This window comes from Danio aesculapii, chromosome 6, assembly GCF_903798145.1.
Source record: "Danio aesculapii chromosome 6, fDanAes4.1, whole genome shotgun sequence".
NCBI lineage: Eukaryota > Metazoa > Chordata > Actinopteri > Cypriniformes > Danionidae > Danio > Danio aesculapii.
In genome coordinates this window covers 54,849,933-54,869,244 of record NC_079440.1, presented here as the reverse complement: position 1 = coordinate 54,869,244, position 19,312 = coordinate 54,849,933, and the positions used below count along the sequence as shown (strand labels likewise).

The window sequence follows — 19,312 nt, the reverse complement described above, 5'->3', positions numbered from 1 at the left end:
GAATGTTTTCTGATGAAAAATTGGCTAGGCACATGCAGCATGTCTCAACTGGCTAAGTTACAGCATATCAGTAAACATACAAACATTAATACACTACATAAACACGTTATAACGCTGGCACACTCGAATCAGAGAAGTCGCGATTAACGTTAGATGTGCATGTCCTCGCTCACCGAGCGCACATCTGACGAGCCTGGACATATTTATCTCATTGACACAAAGTATTTAAAAAGTAATCATCTCCGTGGCACAAATAAACTAATTAACATTCTAACTCAAGCATATCAACGCATCCAACATGTTACAATTTAACAAAATACAACCGTTAACGTTAAAACAAACCTGTGTTGTGCGTAACGTTAGGTCCAATGATAGACTAATAACGCCACGCCACAAAACAACGGAATAACAACAACAACATGATTACATGTTAGTCGAAACATCTCAAAAACATTTGATTCTCCATTAATGTTACACAAAATGTTTTAAAGCACTCACCTGGGTGCACAAGCTGTAGTTTTTCACCGATCATCGCAAAAACTCGCGTCAGCGAACTCAAGCGCGCCCCACGATGACGTTGCAAATGTGCGCACGAGTCTACTCCACAAGTAAGGTCAAATACTTTTTTTTATAAGTAAGGTCAAATAATTTCCCAGATAGCATACGAATATGGGCCACTTTAGGCAGTTATGTGGCACTGGTGGTATTCTTTGGGCCCAGACAAAATGAATGTGAGCCTGAAGTGGCCCACCTGGGCAATGGCAAAGGCGGGCCAAAGATTTAAATTCATATATGGGCTATTTAAGGCAAAGATTTGGCATTTATGGCAAAATGTAATCTGAATGTGTGCCATGTGGCAAATGATAAATTTGGCCCAAATTATGGAGGACAAATGTGGGCCACAGTTGGCAAAAATGTGGCATAGTCATTTAAGGCTGCCATCTGTTCATAGCTAATGTTCATAGATAATACAACCTGTATATAATGTTCATAGTACATCCATCTGTAAATATTACCATAATTTTTCTATAACTGCACTTTATAACTTATACCTGTATCCTGCACTTGCTGCTATTGCACTGCTGCATTGCACTGCATTTCAATGCCTTGTACTTGTACATGTACATGTGTAATGACAATAAAGTTGAATCTAATCGAATCTAATCTTAAGGGTAATCTGGGTCTAAACCTAAAGTGGCTCACACGTGTAAGTGCAAATGTGGCCCAGTTATCTTAAAACGAATGTGGGCCACTTTTGGCAAATATTTGACACAGTAAGCCCTGTCTAATGTGGATTTGAGCCTATAGTGGCCCAGATATGATATGGCAAATATGGCCCAGTTATCCTAAAACAAATGTAGGCAGCTTTTGGCAATTATTTGGCACAGTAAGCTCTGGCTAATGTGGCTGTGAGCCTAAAGTGGCCCAGAAAAGATAGAGCAAATGTGGCCCAGTTATCCTAAAACATAAGTGGACCATATTCACCTTATTCTCCGCATACGAGTGGGCGCAGCCATTTGAATAACTTTGGCTCGAAACTTCCGGTCTCATTCACTTCCATTCATTTTTAAACAGCTGTTTTGCTGCTTGGTGTTGCAAACTGATATTTTCTCATTATATTATTCTACTTTGTCTGTATTGTAATGCAAACACTTGTTTGTAGAGTAAGTAGTTTGACCGTTTTCTGCCGTTTATTATTTCTAGTCATTTCTCCCATAGGCAACTGAATCGGAAGTTCTAAAACAAACACAAAAACGCGCACACTTCCACATTGAAGAATAAGTTCAATAGACTAAAGTCACTATCATGGAGAAAAGTGTTTGCTTTAGTTGGGCTCATAATCCTAAACCTCTACATATAAATTTTCTTTTGGGCTGCTGTAACTTTCAAGAACTTTGCTTGAAAAGTTTATTCATTACAGCAAACAAGCCGAGTAAAAAAATAAATACAATAAAATGAAGTGAGGCACAACCTGTGATGAAATAATATAATTAACTGATGTTCACCAATGTTTTAATCCAATAATAAAAGTAACGTGATAACATGCTTGCACATGCCACAGAATAAGGAAGGTTTAGAAGCTAAAAAAATTCTATGGTTCAACTTCTGCTTACAGAGACATCAATAATCGGCGTATGAACTTCAACAACTGTGACAATCAACAAAATAAATAAAACTTACAAACATCACAAACAGGAGACTAAAAGTGACGAAATCAACAACGTCAACATAAACAGCAGAATCAAAAGCAAATAATGAAAACTGGAGCATCAATAAGCTATAGAATGTATTCATACTGCAATGTTGGGATTTTTGTACTTTGCCACATCCAGCAAGTGTAAGGTGTAGGCCAGATCTGGGCCAGAATAAAAGCAGAATGTGGCCCAGAATAGGCTTAGTTCTGGTTCATTTGGTTGAATTCTGGCTGACATGTGGAATGTCTATGGTTTAATTGTGGCCCATATCTGGCAAACAGGAATGGACCGCCCTATTGCCATCATTCCATGCGGTATGTGGGCCGGATTTAAGTGTCTGGTGTGGGCTGGATTTGAGCAACATGAATTTTGCTGTCTGGGTTGTTCTCTTCCTTTAGATTTGATCAAGTTTGCTGTGGTGTTATTTAACAAATAAAAACACTTACAGGTCGTGGCGCACAATCCACACCTTCCTCTATTATGCACACAGACTTTTAATTTTCAGTTCGCCAGGCCAAGCACTTCCAGTAAACTGTCTTGCCATTACAAAATCAGTGATCTTCACTGCCTGATAGATATACAATATAAAGTAGGTGTCAGACCAGGAAAAAAGCACTGCATTAAATTTAATTTGACCTCTCCATGTCTTTAAAATATGGACATTTATTTTACCCCTGTATATTCAATGGAGTTTGAATGCTGCTACAGACGGCGCTCGCCTTTAAAAGGTCTTTCGTCTTGTTTTACGCGTGAACAACTAAATGAAAGCCTAAGTCTATTTAACTGAATGTATTGTAATTCCATTACAACATTGATGCTGTAAAAGGAACCGTATAATTTTAAAAATAGTCACTTTAACCTTTTAGAGGACGTTTACCATTGACTTTCTTATAATTCTCTAGTACATAATTAAAAATAAATTGTAAGCACTTCTTTTTTGTGTCATGTCCTTTGCATACCTGTCAACATTGGCATGTGAAAATAAGGGCTATATCGGTAATGTCCACACAATGTCAAGCTGTAACATCATTAGATGTTGATATTTGATTGATTTTAAGTTGGACACTGATGTTGGCCTGATGTTGAGTTCTGACGTCAAAACGATTTTCATTTCCAAACAAAATGCAACATCCCCACGACGTTGAGGTACAACGTCCATCTGATGTTGTGTTGATGTGTTGTGCCTGCTGGCTGTTTAAGGCCATTTTGTTCTTCATACAGTAAACATCCGTCATCTTCTCATCAGTGACATGCATCTAAACAGTCTCTGGGTCAATGCGTGTGACAAATACATGTGAAGATCTTCTTGGACACTTTTAATGCTTCCCAACAGTTTGCAGCAATTATAAATCGCCGATGTCTAGAGGTTATTCATTATTATACGATTTACCTTCTATGTGTGATTTGATTGGACAGGAATCACAGGACTGATTTTTCTAAGTAGTGACTGAAGTTGAAGGAAAGTAGTGGAGTAAAAGTACCGATACAGCACTAAAAATGTACTCAAGGCAAAGTAAAAGTACACGTTTTACAAACTACTTAGTAAATTACAATTCCTGAGAAAAACTACTCAATTACAGTAACAGGAATTAGTCCAAGGCACTGGGAAATTGTGAAAATTTTTCACAATTTCCCAGTGCCTTGGACTAATTCCTGTTGATGTTTTGATGAATCCCTCACCCAAAGAGCACCGACCAAATATTTGAGTTACCCCTGAGCGCTTTTTGTTTGTTTTTCTGGATTTATACTGTGATGGTCATGGAAGAGTGGAGAACATGAGACTGATTCCTGTGACGCTCCAGAGACAGACGAGTCTTCGCTGAGGCCAGCTTCCAGCCTACGCCACTGAGACTGCAGTTCTGCACAAGACGTTTGGCCAGCAGAGAAATTAAAATGGTCGTGCCCAACTGAGTCTGGTTTCTCTCAAGGTTTTTTTTCTTCACTTTCGCCATTTAGTGAAGTTTTTTTCCCCTCTCCGCTGTCGCCACTGGCTTGCATGGTTCAGGATCTGTAGAGCTGCGCATCGTTGGATTTGCTCTTCAATATTTGGACTCTCAGTAGTGATTATTAAACCACACTGAACTGAGCTAAACTGAACTGAACTTAAACACTACAAACTGAACTACACTGTTCCTATTTACTATGACCTTTTATGTGAAGCTGCTTTGACACAATCTACATTGTATAAGCGCTATACAAATAAAGGTGAATTGAATTGAATTTATACTCAGTTACAGTAGTTTGAGTATTTGTAATTAGTTGCTTTACACCACTGGTATTATCTGAAAAACACAAACACATACACACACAAAATAGGGGCATACCTGTACACTAATGTCCTGATTGTTTGGATCTCTGATGAAGAAAGTAAAAGCGTCCTCCCACTGGGGATTCACAGTATTCCAGCAAATCTATTAGGAAATCATAGTAGACGTATAGTATACATAAAAAAAATAAAACAGGTGAAATGGGAATGTTTGGTTGGCACAGATGGTAAACGTGTGTCTCACCCGGCTGTCACGAGTAGCATTTTGCACTGAGATTTGAACAATCGGATTGGGGTCCTTATTGCCTTTCTTCATCTGAAAACAGAGGAAATGGATAGCAAAAATAAAAGCATGATAGTGAATTTCTCATTTTATCTAAACCATGTTTAGAGTTCTTGACAATTCTCTCATGCTTATCGAGGATAATTGCAAATACAGCAAAAACGGTAATTTAAGTAAATATTATATATGTTTATTACACAGCTCTCTGGAATACTTGACTCTGATTGGTCAATCTCTGGAATACTAGATTGTGATTGGTCAATCTCTGAAATACTTGACTGCGATTGGTCAATCTCTGAAAAACATGACTCTGATTGGTAAATCTCTGGAATACTTGACTGTGATTGATCAATCTCTGAAATACTTGACTCTGATTAGTCAATCACTACATTGCAATGTATGTTATATCCAGATAACAACCAGTTAAATCTAAAACAGGCTCATCCGGGTACCTTCTTTGGTATCTTGGTCGTTAATATACAAGTTAAAGGGCATCTATGGTGAAAAATCTACTTTTAAAGCTGTTTGGAGAGACATATATGTAGGTATAGTGTATAAACTGTCATATTGGAGTAATATTAACACACCTAGTCCTTTTATTTCAAATTTAACAACATAAAAACGGTGGACCAATTGGAGCGGTTTTCAGATCAACCGCAACTTTATGTAGGAATGCGGTCCCCCCACCCACAAATCTTGATTGACAGGCGCGCATTAACTTGTCTCCGTAGTAACGCATATAATCATATCAACAAGACAGGAGGAGCGCAAAGCAACCGGGAATAAAAGGCCTGTTCAGTTTGCTAAGATCATCAATCATCATCAAACGTGATCAAGAATGAGTTTCACAAGTTTAAAATGTCTTAAAACAGAGCATGTGTGTAATGAATTATAGCGATTCACTTCAGATTTACTTCATCCGCACAGAACAATTATAAAGGAAGACGCTTCAATCCCGGTTTGTGGATGTTAAATCGGGTTTATTTTGTACATTAACATAACGGATATCCATACAGTGGTGGAGATTAACCTGTATCCTGTCACATATGCCTGCAAAAAGAGTGCAAAGCTAAACGCGTGCTGTCTCTCTGTGTGTGTGTGTGTGTGTGTGTGTGTGTGTGTGTGTGTGTGTGTGTGTGTGTGTGTGTGTGTGTGTCCTCGCTGTGTGTGTTCGCGAACTTTGTAACAACATTGTGTGTGACTCATCGTTGCAACTCCACAAAAAAGCATCAAATACTCATTGTTAAAGTTCTTACTGTAGTATTTCTCACAAATGTTACATGAGATCTGCTTTCCCATGCAGCTGAGGGCAGCGATTGAGGCATGCTGCTGACAGGCACATGGGAACGGTGGGCGGGGAGGACTAGCCTTAAAGGCCCAGTACAAAAAAACAGCAACAAGGTTTTAACAGCTATAATCCAGAAACTTCAGACAGCTATAATAAATAATCTGATGGGTGTTTTGAGCTGAAACTTTACAGAAACATTCTGGGGACACAAAAGGCTTATCTTAAATCTGGAAAAAGGGGTAACCTAGGTGCGCTTTAATATATCCATCTTATACATGCATTTCAATCACTGTTCTTTTCTCAATTGTTATGTACCCTCTTGTGACTGATTAATAATTCATGTAGGTTTATGTAGGCTGCACTCTTTCGGCAAGCTTTATGCATAATTAATATGCATAATTAAGGAGCTAGTAAATCATTACAGCTCAGATCAATGTTTTGTGTCTAATAGTTTAGTTTTGTGGCAAGTATCCATGTCATAAGTTGGAAAACACATATCCAGATGGTTGTTTTCACAGAATAAAGCCTTTTAGTCTCTTAAAACAACTGCTTTATTTTAAGGTAACGGCTGGATGTACATTATCCAATATTTGATATATAAATACATTTTCAATACAGATCCAATAACGGTTTTCTATTTGCTTTCGAATCATTCTAATATGCTGATCTGGATATATTTATTATCATTATTAATATTCAAAAGCTGCTTTGTTTACAGCGGTAACCATGGACATGTGATATCACTGCAGTTCATAAGTTGTTTTTGTGGGGCTGTATTTTCAGGATACTTTGATCAACTAATAATACGTTTAATAAAAGTAATAAAACATTTTCTGGCAACCTTTTCTTGATTACTTTTTTATTTCTTACATTCTCATTTTTTTTAATGCAAAACTTCCTTTTATTATTATTACTACTACTATTATTATAATATTATTATTATTATTATTTTATTACATTATTATATTATATTATATTATATTATATTATATTATATTATATTATATTATATTATATTATATTATATTATATTATATTATATTATATTATATTCTTCTTATTATTATTAAAGTATATTAGTATATTATATTATATTTTATTATATTATAATCTCATTATTATTAATATATTATTATTATTATTATTATTATTATTATTATTATTATTATTATTATTATTATTATTATTATATTATACTATTAATATTATCTTATAATAATAATAAAAATAATAATTATTATTATTTTACTTACCCATTTTGCCTTTTTTAATTACAAGAAAAAACAAAATGTATGAAACAGGGTTAAAACTAAACACAAACATGCTGCTCAAACAGTGTATAAAACAAGTTTTTTGGCTTTGAAGCTGTGTTCACACCAGATGAGTATTGTGCAAACAAATCGGAAATTGACAAGTTCACTTGATTCATTCGCGAGTCAAATTCGCTTAATTCGCACATGAAATTCACTTCATAATAGACGCAGATTCGCGTCATGGGGCCTCTGTCTGCTCGGTGACTTTAATTTTGTAGCTAAATGTCTAACATGGTGTTTATTGAGAGATTAGCTGTGCTTTATGTGATTAAGGAAGACTGAAAAACAGCATAGATTAATTTGGCGCCGTGTCGGAGTTCATTAGATCCTTTCAGAGGTGCCCATACAAGAGCAAGCTTCAAATTGGTTAACGTGGCGCAAATGTCCTTCTCGAGAATAAAATATCATTCTCGTAAATAATGCCGCATGATGTCTATTTGTGTCTTTGCATTGACTTAACATGTAAATCACTCGCACTTGACGCTTCAACCATGTCTGATGTGAACGCACCATTAGGCTTTTACTTTATTTGCAGCATTTACTTGTACTTTAAACTTTCATTACTTACATTAAATAGTAAAAAAGACTTTATGTACAATAAATATCAGATACATTCAAACTTTTACTCAAGTAATATTCTGAACAGTGACTTTGACTTTTACCAAAGTAATTCTTAGGTAAGATATCTGTACTTTTACTCAAGTATGGATTTCAAGTACGTTATGCAGCGCTAACTTTGATGAATGACCTTGCCAAATGCAGTACATGTCGTAATGCATCTTTTTTTAATTCATAAAAAAGCAAATCCATGCCGAATTTCATTGTACACATTAGTTTCATTGTGTGCATTACTATTAACCCAATTTTGACAAATAAAGGAAGAAACACACTTGACTCTTGTGTTCTTAAGGGTAAGCAAACAAGTATTATTGGAGTGGGTCTTGAAAGTGTTGATCAGTACAAGTATTTAGGTACTGTTTTTAGATAATAAATTGTCCTTTTTTTGTTAATACTAATATTTTGTGTAAAAAGGGACAGCAAAGATTGTACTGCTTACAGAAATAAGGTCATTTAATATAGATAAATCACTCATGTGCATGTTTTACAGTTCATACATTGTCACTGTTATCTTTTTCTTTGCTTTGTTGGTTCTATTCTCTAAGTGTGAAAAATAAGAGTTGTTTAGAGAAAATTGTGAACCTAGGAGGAAAAGTAACAGGGAGAAAGCAGATGACTATGGCTCAGTTATACCATAGACAAGTTTTGAGGAAAGCTCCGAGTATTCTGTCAGATGATTCTCATCCTATGCACTACGAGTCGGTTCAAACTTTCATTTATTCGCTCAGCTGTAATGTTTTTAAATTTAGGGTCGATTCTTCTACATGTATATAACACTGGTAGAGCACTAATGTCTTCTGATCAGTTTATTCTTTCTGTACCAAGGTCCCGGTGTAAGCGAAGTGGGGATCGGGCTTTTGCGGTTATCGCACCAAAACACTGGAACGGGCTTCCACCCCACATCAGACATGCTCCAACTCTATCTGTTTTTAAAAAGCGTTTGAAACTCCATATTTGTTCTTTAGCATTTGAGCATTTTTAATTGTTGAGGGGTTTGCCTTATGTTTTAATTGTTATGAATGTGATGTAGGTTTTATTTTAATTTAGTATTGATTGTGTACAGCACTTTGGGCAACGTTGTGTTGTAAACAATGTGCTATATAAATAAACTAACTGACAAACTGACTAGATTTGTATTGCATAATGTGTTTTTGTGCATTATGTGTGACATGCTTGTATGCTGCAACCAAATTGCCTTCGGGAAATAAATAAAGACTGACTGTTGGGGATGTTTTCATCCACTCTGGGGTGATTTTGAGTTTTAATTTGACCACAGCTTTCTCTGTGTTTCAGCAAATGGAATGATTTTTGGTGACAAATCTTGACACATATTTTGGGAAAATGCTTTGCAAATGTTTCAACAATACACTCTGGGCAAATTTTCTTCCCTTTCGTTATGTTCAGGGCTGTTTTTGCCCCACAGACCCATGTATTTTTGATTGTTGCTGGTTATCCCTGTTGGGAAGAGGTCACATTTTACATTCTTACTGTTGATCATCAGTTGCAGTACAAAAAATGCTTTCAATTTGCACACTTATCTTGATATATGTCTGAGAAAATCAAAATAAGCAGCTCAGCTCTCAGAACATAGTAAACACAGTAAGTGTATTTACGCACACACATTATAATCTGCTGTTTTACTCAACAGAACTCCATATAAAAGCCTGAAACGTTTTTGCATATCTAAAGAGTTAGGCCAACCGATGATCAACAGTAAAAATGGCACGTTATACAATAATCCCTGAACATTCCTTGTAAATCCCTCAGACCATAGCAGTGTGCGCTTGAGGCCTCTGGGATGTTCATTTAATTCAAGTGCGTTCTTGTCTACTACGTCTAGAGAGTTTTAAGTGTCAGCGAGCACCTCTTAACACAACCCTTCTGCTCTGCTTCTGGTAAAATATTCTAGATGCGGGAAGTGCTTTCACAGAGTGCTCTATCACAGTTATGAGCTGAATATGATCAGACATATCTGATAGAATCTCTAGACAAAACTGCAGTCCTCACTTCACCCTGTTTCAGTGCAGCGTCTGCCAGTCTGTGCCAAACACTAAAGGGAAACGGCAGGTTGTGGCTAACCAGAAGCACACGCACATTGGTTGTTTTTTTCTCTCTTTCTATCATGGTGGGACTTTCCTTTGTCTACTGTTGTTTATAACACTGAATTTATAATATTTTAAATTATATCTCAAAATCTTAACCCTCACAAAAACCTTTTAGGATTTTCAGATGTTGATTTATCTTGTTTATTAACATTTAAAGGGGATCTATTATGCAAAAATCACTTTAATAAGGGGTTTAGACACAGTTGTGTGGTAACAGTATGTGGATATAACCAGCTTCTAATTTTATTCTTTATAATCACACTTGATAAAAACAGTCTGCTAAAACACTTTGATTGACATTCTCCCTTTGTACGTGTCATCAGAGGGGGAAAGCCCCACCCATTAGTGACCATCTCTCCCTCATTAGCATAGGGCACTAGTCTTGTTTTTGAATCTGCCACTATGCTGACACATAGGCATTTGTAGCTCCGCCCTCTTTTGAAAAAGCACATCTAATTTGAATTTAAAGTGACAGTCACCAAAAAGGGAACAAGCTGTATCAAAGCCCAAAAGGGGGCAGTTTAAAGGAGTTATGACACATTATATGTGTGGTATTTTGAGCTGAAACTTCACATACACACTCTAGGGACATCAGAGACTTATTTTACATCTTGTAAAGAAGGACATTATAGGTGTCCCCTTTATAGCCTGGTTTATACTCGCCACGTTCGCTAGGGTAAAGTCTAGATCGGACACACGGCCGGCTGGAAGTGCGATATGTACATCAATTATAGCAGCATTTTTTTATGACACTGTATAACAATAATTAATATTCTGACAGTACTGTGACAGTTGGGGTGGGGAACATTTAGGGTTTGGAAGATTTCTATGAAATAAAGGATTTTTTTTTGCTTTTAATTAGCAGTGAGGTGTTAAATTGATCAAGGGCAACAGTAAAGATGATTATAACCTCAAAAATAAATTATGCTCTTTTCTATCCATTAAAGAATCCTGAAAAACATTGAGCAGCACAACTCTTATCAACATTAAAAAATATTTGTTTAATTCTATAAAAGTAATAACTTTTCTTCTGATGGGGTCGTCTGACGTTTGTATGCTTCAGATATTGAGGTATCGTTCAGAATTGTACGCATGCACCCACGTGGAAATTTTCTATCTGTGTTCTAACCTATCAGGTTTAAACACCTATATGTATGATGCAGTTAATGACGTTATGTAAGGGTCAGTGGTGTAGTCCTTGCTACTCACGTATACTCAGTATGCCTACTTTTTTCCACGAGCTGTTTGGGTATTACGTCTTCTGAGGATCATACCCTCGGTATACTCACTTGTTTTGGTGATTACACTTCCCTCATTTATGTGTATTCGCGTCTCCTTTAACGGTATACTAAATGTTTTTTAACTCGCATCTTACTTTGTTGCAGTTGGTGCATTTTTGTTTAACTTGTGCCATTCCTCGCCCCCTGACGACCACAGCAACTGTAAGAACATTTCGTGAGTTTTTCGAAGATCACAACAAATCAGCTGAATGATGTCTCATTGAAACATTCAAGTAAAATTATAAAACAGCATGGGCGTTGCTTTAGTTCTCCTATATTTCCATTCAGCCGCCATAAAACTTTTGCGATTACCTCATGAACTGTACACTACTAAATGATCACCTCAGTCCCCTTTAAATTTGCTATACAACGGCAGCAGAACTCCGCTCCTCCTTTTTCAACTTGTTTTTCATTTAGTCAGCAAACCACAGCTGTGCAGACTGTGAGCACAGGGTGTGTGTTTATCGATAGATTGTTAGAATCACTGTTACCTAAGCATAAATCATTGAATTGAGATTAAAATGAATAAATTTGTTTAAATATTTGTCCTTTTTAAATGGATAGTTCACCCCAAAAAATTATCCTCATTTCCCAAAAGTCATCATTTACTCAACCTTTACTTGTTCCAAACCGGTTTGTCTTTTTTATTCTGTTGAACACAAAAGAAGATATTTCGAAGAAAGCTGGAAACCTGTAACCATTGACTTCGGTAGTATTTGTTTTTTTTTCTTTTTTTGGAAGTCAATAGTTACAGGTAACTGATGTTTAGTGTATATATATATATATATATATATATATATATATATATATATATATATATATAGCCAATGAATCAAAGAAACATTGACATTCTTCGTTTTTTTTTAAATTTGGATTGGGTGGGTAATAGTACACCACCTTTTTTTTAGGACTACACCACTGGTGAGGGTCTAATTGCTGATGTTTAGAGATTGTAAGTTGAGTGGCCTTCAAACTCATTTGCGAGTGCTGAAGCTGGCTTTTGCTGATAAAACTGCAAACTATCTTCAGTAAACTTTTTTTTTTTATTGAATCTCTGACTCCGGCTCTTCTTCATCTGACAGACTGGTCATTTTTGGGTTAAAACTATATATTATCCTTACACTTACATAGATAATTTTTTATTAGAGCAATTTCTTGAAGATTACAATTGATCAGAATAACATTTTTCAAATTCTTGCTAATGTAAATTCAAGTTATTCCACCAAATATTGATTTCTTAAATCTTTTGAAGTTTAAATGTTGGAATTGTGTTGTCTAAAAATGTACGTATGCATGTTGGTTTACATCATGTTCATTTTTAATTTGAATTCAGAAGAAATGTCATCAGTAGTTCACTCCAAAAAAAGATTTTTGCTGCTTGTTCAAACTACTTATTTCAAATTCTTAAGTTTTTTAAATTGGGCAACTGAATGGTTTTATGTTCAATCCATTTATATTTGGTAAAACATTTGCGTTAATTTAATCGATTTGTGTCGGGACAACATGAAGGAACTGTGTTGAAGCATTTTTTACAGTGTTGATAGATTAAAACAAAAATTCAGTTTTACTCAAACCCATAACTCAATCTTTCATATTCTTTTTGGCTTAGTGCCTTTATTAATCCGGGGTCGCCACAGTGGATTAAACTGCCAACTTATCCAGCACATGTTTTACGCAGCGGATGCACTTCCAGCTGCAACCCATCACTGGGAAACACTCATACACGCTCATTCACAGACATACACTACAGCCAATTTAGTTTATTCAATTCACCTACAGCGCATGTCTTTGTTTGGACTGTGGGTGAAACCGGAGCCCCCGAAGAAACCCACACGAACATGGGGAGAACATGCAAACTCCACACAGAAATGCCAACTGACTCAGCCGAGGCTCGAACCAGTGACCTTCTTGCTGTGAGGCAACAGCACTACCCACTCCGCCACTGCGTCGCCTCCGCCTCAAAAGAAATCTCAATCTCAAATCCAAAGAAATGAAGAACATTGAATAGTCTTTTGAAAATGCAACATAAATCTAACAAATTCCAAACATTTGATATTTTGCAGGCAGCACAGTGGCTCAATTGTTAGCACTGTCGCCTCACAGCAAGAAGGTCGCTGGTTTGAGTCCCGGCTGGGTCAGTTGGCATTTCTGTGTGGAGTTTGCATGTTCTCCCTGTGTTAGCGTGGGTTTCCTCCGGGTGCTCTGGTTTCCCCCACAAGTCCAAACACTTGCACTATAGGTGAACTGAATAACTAAATTTGCCATAGTGTATGAGTGTGTGTGAATGAGAGTGTATGGATGTTTCCCATTAGTGGGTTGCAGCTGGAAGGGATCCGCTGTCTAAAACATATGCTGGATAGGTTGGTTTTTCTTTCCATTGTGGCAACCCTTGAAGAATAAAGGGACTAAGCTGAAGGAAAATGAATGAATTTGCATCTATATAAAGCTAAATATAAGAGCATTATTTATATAAATGTTAATATTTGAACCTTTAATCTATTTGAACACTTGCATTTAAAACATACAAATTATAATATTCATAATAATCTTATTTATCAATCCTTTTTCTAACCAATGAGGTAACAATATACTTCTGGGGACATTTACAAGCCAAAACCACAGTCGTGTGTGTTTGCGTGCATGTGGTGTGTGTGTGAGTGAGGAAGAGGATGTGGGAGTATTACTCACAGGAAGTGCCTCAGCCTTGTCCAAATACACTGCCAAGATGGCGGCTGAGGGCGGCTCTGCAGCTTTACTCACCACACTTTCATTTCTCTTTAAAACCTGAAGAAGAAATAGAGAGAGAGAAATGAGGGCAAAGGAGGGCGGAGCAAACTGACTGTAAGAAATCCAGTTTGCGGTCGCTCTGTTTGTCAAGCGTGCAAAGCAAGCTGTCTTTAAAAAAAAAAACAGCAGGAGATTTGTAGGATTGGTTAAAGGGTGGAGCAGACAAACGCACTGCTTGGCGAACAGAGCAACACCCATTCCCAACAATGCCCTCTGTGTTTTCTCTGTGTGTGTATGTGTGTGTGAAGTGTTGCAGGACCTCTTTCAGTCTTTCTGTGTGAGTTTCAAGCTTCAGCCACTCCAGTCTGAGGTGCACTCGTCCCGTTTGGGTGTCCTTCAGGTTGAACCACTGAGAACGAGACAGCAAATACAGCACATAATCACTAATGAGACCAAATCTGTGAGACTGATGGATCTAACTGCATGTTAAAAAAGACAATGTTCAATAAATGAGCTGCTTAATAATGCTAAATAAATGATTCTGTCAATAATGTTTGTTTTATTATGCATTGATAAGGAAACTGTTTATTAGATTCATTCATTCATTTTCTTTTCAGCTTAGTCCCTTTATTAATCCGGAGTCGCCACAGCGGAATGAACCGCCAACTTATCCAGCATATGTTTTACGCAGCAGATGCCCTTACAGCTGCAACTCATCTCTGGGAAACATCGATACACACTCATACACTTATACACTACGGACAATTTAGCCTACCCAATTCACCTGTACCACATGTCTTTGGACTGTGGGGGAAACCGGAGCACCCGGAGGAAACCCGGAGGAAGAACATGCAAATTCCACACAGAAATGCCAACTGACTCAGCCGAGGCTCAAACCAATGACCTTCTTGGTGTGTGGTGACAGCACTACCTACTGCGCCACTGTCGTCCTTGTTTATTAGATATTTATTATTAATAAATGCACTTAGATACATTCCTTTATTTAACTGTAATTATTTTATTATGAAAGAACAGAGGACAGAGTGGTACAATATCTGTTTTAGTATCCATTATAAACTGTTTAACAAAAACTTTATTTTATTTGTCCACTTTCCACTTATTTTCCTTTTTTAATTGATTTTCTACATTTTTTCATGTTTATGTTTTGTAAATTATTATAAAAATGTTTCAAAAATTATAAAAACTTTTATGTTCAACTTTAATTTCGGTTTAAGTATTTTAGAATTAAAAAACAAACAAAAAGTGCAACTAAATTTCAGTTTTAGGTTTAAGTACTAGGTTAAAGTTTTTGCAAGTAATGTTTCTATTGTATTTCAGTTACGCAATAATAACACAGTCATATTAAATATCAGACACAAGCAAAGAATTATGAGGGGAAAAATCTGCAAACAAAAGTTGGTGATTATCCATAACAGACTAATCAGAATCCTGCATTTATCCATGTAATACCTCATTTATGAATAATTATAATAAAATAGAAAAATCGTTTGACATATTTATATGCAGGTGAAGTATTCATGTGCTTACAAACCAAATCATGTTAAGTCACAGGAAACAGTGTGCGGTAATATGAACAAAGTTTCTCACCTCGTCAACTATTTTAGATTTCTTCACGATCCCCAAGTCTAATTTAGTCCTGAACACAAGTCAAATAAAGAGAGTCAATGCAAGAACAGTGGGAGATCAGCAGGGGGTAAAAAGCACAAATGATGAGTTTACAGTAATGATAGATAACAGTTAATGGTGAGACACTATAGCTGATGAACAGAGGATGAAACAGGTCATACAGAAGAAGACACGTGTTCAGAAATGCTTGAAAGCTTGATGTAAAGGCCGTTCAATGCAAAGACGATAAAGAGAAGCACAAAATCTTTAAAAATAATGTATTAAACAAGGAAGTCCACACCACAACTATAAAAATAATGACACAATAAGAACAATATACCCCCCACATTAAAACTACTACAGTAATTTAATAGTTAATTCTACAGTGTTTTGAAATCATACTACTTGAATTAGTCTGTTGTGGCAATGTTGATGCTAGTAATACAAAAACTATAGTAATATTAATAAATTACACAATACTGTAGCTTTTTTACACACACACACACACACACACACACACACGCACACGCACACGCACGCACACACGCACACACATATATATATATATACATACATATATATATATATACATACATATATATATATATATATATACATATATATATATATATATATATATACATATATATATATATATATATATATATATATATATATATATATATATATATATATATATATATATATATATATATATATATATATATATATATATAAAATGAGAGACTAATATATACTACATACAAATATAGAGACTAAGATATACTCCAGTATTTAATAAAGTTCAGTATAGTTACTGTCGCATTCAATAACAAAGAGTCTTAAACACTATTGTTCATTAATTTTCCTTTGGCTTAGTCCCTTATTTATCAGTGGTCGCCACAACAGAATGAACCGCCAACTCTTCTGGCATAAGCTTAACGCAGCAAATGCCCTTCCAGCTACAACACAGTACTGGGAAACACCCATACACTGCCTCATTCACACACACACTCATACACTACATCCAATTTTGTGTACCCAATTCACTTATAGTTATGTCTTTGGACTGTGGGGGAAACCGAAGCAAAAGGAGGAAACCCACACCAACACGAGGAGAACATGCAAACTCCACACAGAAATGCCAACTGACCCAGCTGGGACTCGAACCAGTGACCTTCTTGCTGTGAGGTAATAGTGCGAACCACCTAGCCACCGTGCCACCTCAAACACTCAACATTTAGCGTATAATAAGCTTTACTACATTACGGTTCAAAACACTATTGCATTTACTATAAATTACTGTAGTATTTTTTTCATGTGGGTACTTGAAACCAATTCTTCCCAGCTAATGAATAATAAAAATATCGGCAGCCAATCAGAATCTTTAAGCAATCGAAATGTAAAAGTAAGCAACCTTTAGTTTACTAACTGTACAATTTAAAGAGACAGTTCACCCCAAAGTGAAAACTGACTATTTACTACTGAAATCACTATTTACTCACCCTCAAGTGGCTGTAAACCTTAATGAGTTACTTTCTTCTGCTGAACACACAAAAAAAGATATTTAGAAGAAAGCTGGAAACCTGTAACCATTTACTGCCATAGTAGGAAAAATAAATACTATGGAAGTCAATGGTTACCGGTTTCCAGCATTCTTCATAATGACTTCTTTTGCTGTGCCTTTACTGAATGAGCACTGTGCTACGTCCGACAGATCGCACTATTATGTCTTCTTCATTCTTTTATGAGCTGTTTAACACATTTTATATTTGTTTTTATTTTTCATATACTTGTCTCTTTTATTCCTGTTTATGTAAAGCACTTTGAATTGTCACTGTGTGTGAAATGTGCTATAGAAATAAACTTGCTTTGCCTTTTGGGTATAACAGAAGAACGAATCTCAAACAGGGTTAGAACAAGCGAAGGGAGAGTAAATTATTTTAATTAATGAATTTAAATTTTTTGGGTGAACCATCTCTTTAATGGAAAACGTTAAAAATAAAAGATATGACTTCTTTACAATAATTCACTCATTTTCCTTTGGCTTAGTCCCTTTATTTACCACAGTGGAATGAACTTATCCAGCATATGTTTTACAAACTGGATGCCCTTGCAGCTGCAACCCAGTACAGGGAAACATCAAAACACACTCATTCACACTCATACACTACGGCCAATTTAGTTTATTCAATTCACCTGTAGCGCATGTCTTTGGACTTTGAGGGAAACCAGGGCATCCGGAGGAAACCCACACCAACACAGAACATTCACTTAATAAAAATAATAACAACAATAATAATAATAATGATAATAATAATAATAACAACAATAACAATAATAATAATAATAATAATAATAATAATAACAACAACAACAACAACAACAATAATAATGATAATAACAACAGTAACAATAATAATAATAACAATAACAATAACAACAATAACAATAATAATAATAATAATAATAATAATAATAATAATAATAATAATAACAATAATGTTATGAAGCGGACAGGAGACAGAGGTAAGGAAACGTTAGGGTGTTTATTGAATGACAACAAGGAGCACATGAAGGATAGCCAGGAGGATCAGGAATGATGTTGGGGTCTTCTCCTCCGTGGCTGGGTAACAGGAATACACGAGGATGGACAGCACACACCAGATACAGCTGACAGAGGATGACACAGACTTGGAAGGACTGGAAGACAGGACGATACGGGAGGACCAGGAAGACTAGGGAGGAATACAAAGAGAACAGGTAAGTAAATCGTTTGTTTAGCTGAGGATGACTACGCTGAGTGGTCGCTCAGTTGTCCGCTTTCGTCGAGACGAGCCCGGACAATGAGCGACTGGAGTGCTGTGCTTTTATCTGGTGCTCGTGAATGTGATGCAGCTGTGTGCTCATTAGAAGTCAGGTGATGGTGATCTTCGTGAGTGGGGATCGTGAGAGCCTGACCAATCCGTGACAGTACCCCCCTCCCCAGGGCCCGCTCCTGAGGGCCGACACCTCCGACGCCGTGGTGGTCTCCCTCTGCCTCTAGGCGCTGGGAACTCAGGGTGGCTCTCATGAAACTCCACCATGAGACTAGGATCGAGAATATCAGCTCTGGGAACCCATGTCCTTTCTTCGGGGCCGTACCCTTCCCAGTCCACCAGGTACTCCAACTGGCCACCACGACGTCGGGAACGCAAGATCTCCTTCACTGCGTAGACGGCTCCTTCTTCTAGGAGCAGTGGAGGAGGGGGTTCCTCTTCGTGGTCAGGCTCTGTGGAGGGAAGAACAGGATCGTGATAGGGTTTCAGGAGTGATACGTGGAATGTAGGGTGAATACGGTAGTGAGAGGGTAATTGTAGTTTGTAGGTGACGGGGTTAACCTGTTCCACGATGGTGAAGGGACCAACAAATCGGGGACTTAACTTGCGAGAGGGCAGTCGCATGCGTATGTCCCGGGTGGATAGCCACACCTTTTGTCCGGGTGTGTATCTGGGTTCTTCAGACCTTCTCCTATCGGCGGTTACCTTGCTTCGACGGACTGCCCTCTGCAGATGTTGATGAGCCTCGTCCCAGACTCTCTCGCTCTCCCGGAACCAGTGATCCACTGCGGG

At 36.8% G+C, this 19,312-nt stretch overlaps 1 protein-coding gene across 2 annotated transcripts in view; it reads right to left on the bottom strand.

The window, feature by feature from the left end:
• Positions 1 to 19,312, bottom strand: part of esyt1b (extended synaptotagmin-like protein 1b) — a 91,221-nt gene that overhangs the window by 43,018 nt on the left and 28,891 nt on the right. For both annotated transcript variants that reach the window (XM_056460542.1, XM_056460543.1), the window contains exons 11-15: positions 15,684 to 15,732; positions 14,395 to 14,484; positions 14,037 to 14,132; positions 4,706 to 4,777; positions 4,520 to 4,606 (exon numbers count right to left, since the gene is read on the bottom strand). In XM_056460542.1, the coding sequence (XP_056316517.1) occupies positions 4,520 to 4,606; positions 4,706 to 4,777; positions 14,037 to 14,132; positions 14,395 to 14,484; positions 15,684 to 15,732 (394 nt within the window). The remainder of the gene's footprint in view (positions 1 to 4,519; positions 4,607 to 4,705; positions 4,778 to 14,036; positions 14,133 to 14,394; positions 14,485 to 15,683; positions 15,733 to 19,312) is intronic.